Source organism: Microtus ochrogaster, unplaced genomic scaffold (assembly GCF_000317375.1).
Source record: "Microtus ochrogaster isolate Prairie Vole_2 unplaced genomic scaffold, MicOch1.0 UNK41, whole genome shotgun sequence".
NCBI classification, from domain to species: domain Eukaryota; kingdom Metazoa; phylum Chordata; class Mammalia; order Rodentia; family Cricetidae; genus Microtus; species Microtus ochrogaster.
Window position 1 is genome coordinate 3,061,204 of NW_004949139.1, and position 2,012 is coordinate 3,063,215.

A 2,012-nucleotide genomic window follows, 5' to 3' on the forward strand; every position below is an offset into this window, starting at 1 on the left:
TCATTGCTGAAAAATTTTTATCATTGTGTGCTAACTGCCATAGAGACCCGAAAGACAGGCCGCTGTCTGTCTGCAGCATGGACCAGAATCTTATATTCTACAGCTCAGTAAGGAAGTAAAATAACTGAACAAAGTACTTTTCCTAATAAAAGAATCATTCTTATTGTTTATTTTAATGTGTTTTGTGTAAAATTGTCATTGTCCATACAAATTTGGTTTTATGAGCTGCAGGAGTATATTTATAGTTGCCAAGATGCTGTGTTGCATGAGAATAGTTTAAATGAAGAGACTAACTTCAGTCACATTTTCTCAAAAATACAGTTTTCACATGAATGTATATTTCCAGTTTTCAAATAAACATACTGAATACCTGTACCCAGAACTGCTAGGATAACCAAAAACCAGAAAATGGGTATCCCATAACCTAGGATAAAATCAAACACTACAGGTCTAAAAATTCATCAATAAAATGACTCCTAGTGATATTCTGATATACTCATAATTCATTGCCTTATTCAATTATCATTAGAGGGCATTCCTATTGAAGCAGCTGAGAGCAAATGGACAGAACCACAGATAGACATCACAACAGAGAGAGAGCGGGGGGGGACATTCCTTTGAAACAGTACAAAATGAGATGTCTCCATCAAATCCCTCCCTTCAGAGCTCAGGGAACCCCACAGAAGAGGTGGCAGGAAGGGTGTAAGAGAAAGATAGAATGGGGGACATCAGGAGAAAAGAAAAACCCTCTGAATCAACTGAGCAGGGATTGTAAGAACTCACAGAGACTGAAGCAGCAAGCAGAGGGCCTACATAGGTCTGCACCAGGTCCTCTGTGTATACATTATAACCTTCAGCTTAGTATTTTATGGGACATTTGAGTGTGTGAACAAGCAGGTGTGTGATTCTTTTTCCTCTTCTTGGGATCTTTTTCATTACGTTGAATTTCCTGCCAAAGCTGTGATGTGAAGGTTTTTGTCTTATCTTAATATATTTTTATTTCAGCTTGTTTGCTTGTTATCTCTGAGAAGCCTGTTATTTTCTAATGAGAGACAAAAAGGGAATGGATCAGGAGAAGGGGGGTGGGGAAAGAATTAGGAGGGGTAAATGGAGGGAAACTGTAATCAGGATATATTTATGGAAACAGAATCTATTTTCAATAAAAGAAGAGACTGATATTACCTATTAGGTAAAAGTAGGAATACATTCTATGCTTGCACTAATGTCTCAGTCTTCAATATTAAATGAAGAAATCTGCAAGGCTGACTCAGATCTTGGTGAATATGTGGAAAGACGATACTCAAGAGCTAACATGCCACGTGAGTCTTTACCCATTCATGGTGCTGCCTTTTCATCACAAATCAGATTTTCTTGAGATTCGGCATATTTTTCAGCTTTGTTTTTGACACAGTTTCTCTAGTATCACATTTCTTATCTGTTGGCTCTTCACACAGTATATAATGGGATTCATCACTGGAGGCACAAGCAGGAAAATGTCAGCCATGAGGATCTTGGTTATAGGAGAACTGTGTTTGGCAAAACGGGAGACAACAGAGAGGGAGATGACAGGGACATAGAAGACAAGCACAGCACAGATGTGGGAGACACAGGTGCTGAGGACCTTGAGCCTTTCCCTTCGGGATGCAATGTCCAGCACTGCTCTCAGGATCAGTCCATAGGACAAGAAAATACATGTTATGTCCAGGATACCCGAGAGAGCCACAAATAAACCATAGATGGCATTAAACTTGTTGTCTGAGCAGGCAAGCTTCATCACATCCTGGTGGAGGCAGTAGGAATGTGACAACAGATTCTTCTTGCAGTATCTTAGACGCTTTAGAGTTACAGGAAAAGGCAGGATCAGCAAAACATTCTTGAGAGCAAAAGCAAGCCCGATTTGAAGAACCCTGGCACTGGTAAGGATGGAAGTGTATCTCAGAGGGTTACAGATGGCCACAAAGCGGTCAAAGGACATAATGAGAAGTACAGATGACTCCATAGCTGAAAATTCA

General features: G+C 39.9%; 1 protein-coding gene across 1 annotated transcript; it reads right to left on the minus strand.

Annotated features, from left to right (window-relative positions):
- Positions 1-1,390: 1,390 nt before the first annotated feature.
- On the minus strand, positions 1,391-2,005 carry LOC101981514 (olfactory receptor 51A4-like; the record flags this gene model as incomplete). Its single annotated transcript, XM_005368847.1, has 1 exon — positions 1,391-2,005. A coding segment is annotated over one exon (615 nt), but the record flags the coding sequence as incomplete, so codon positions are not given.
- Positions 2,006-2,012: the final 7 nt, after the last annotated feature.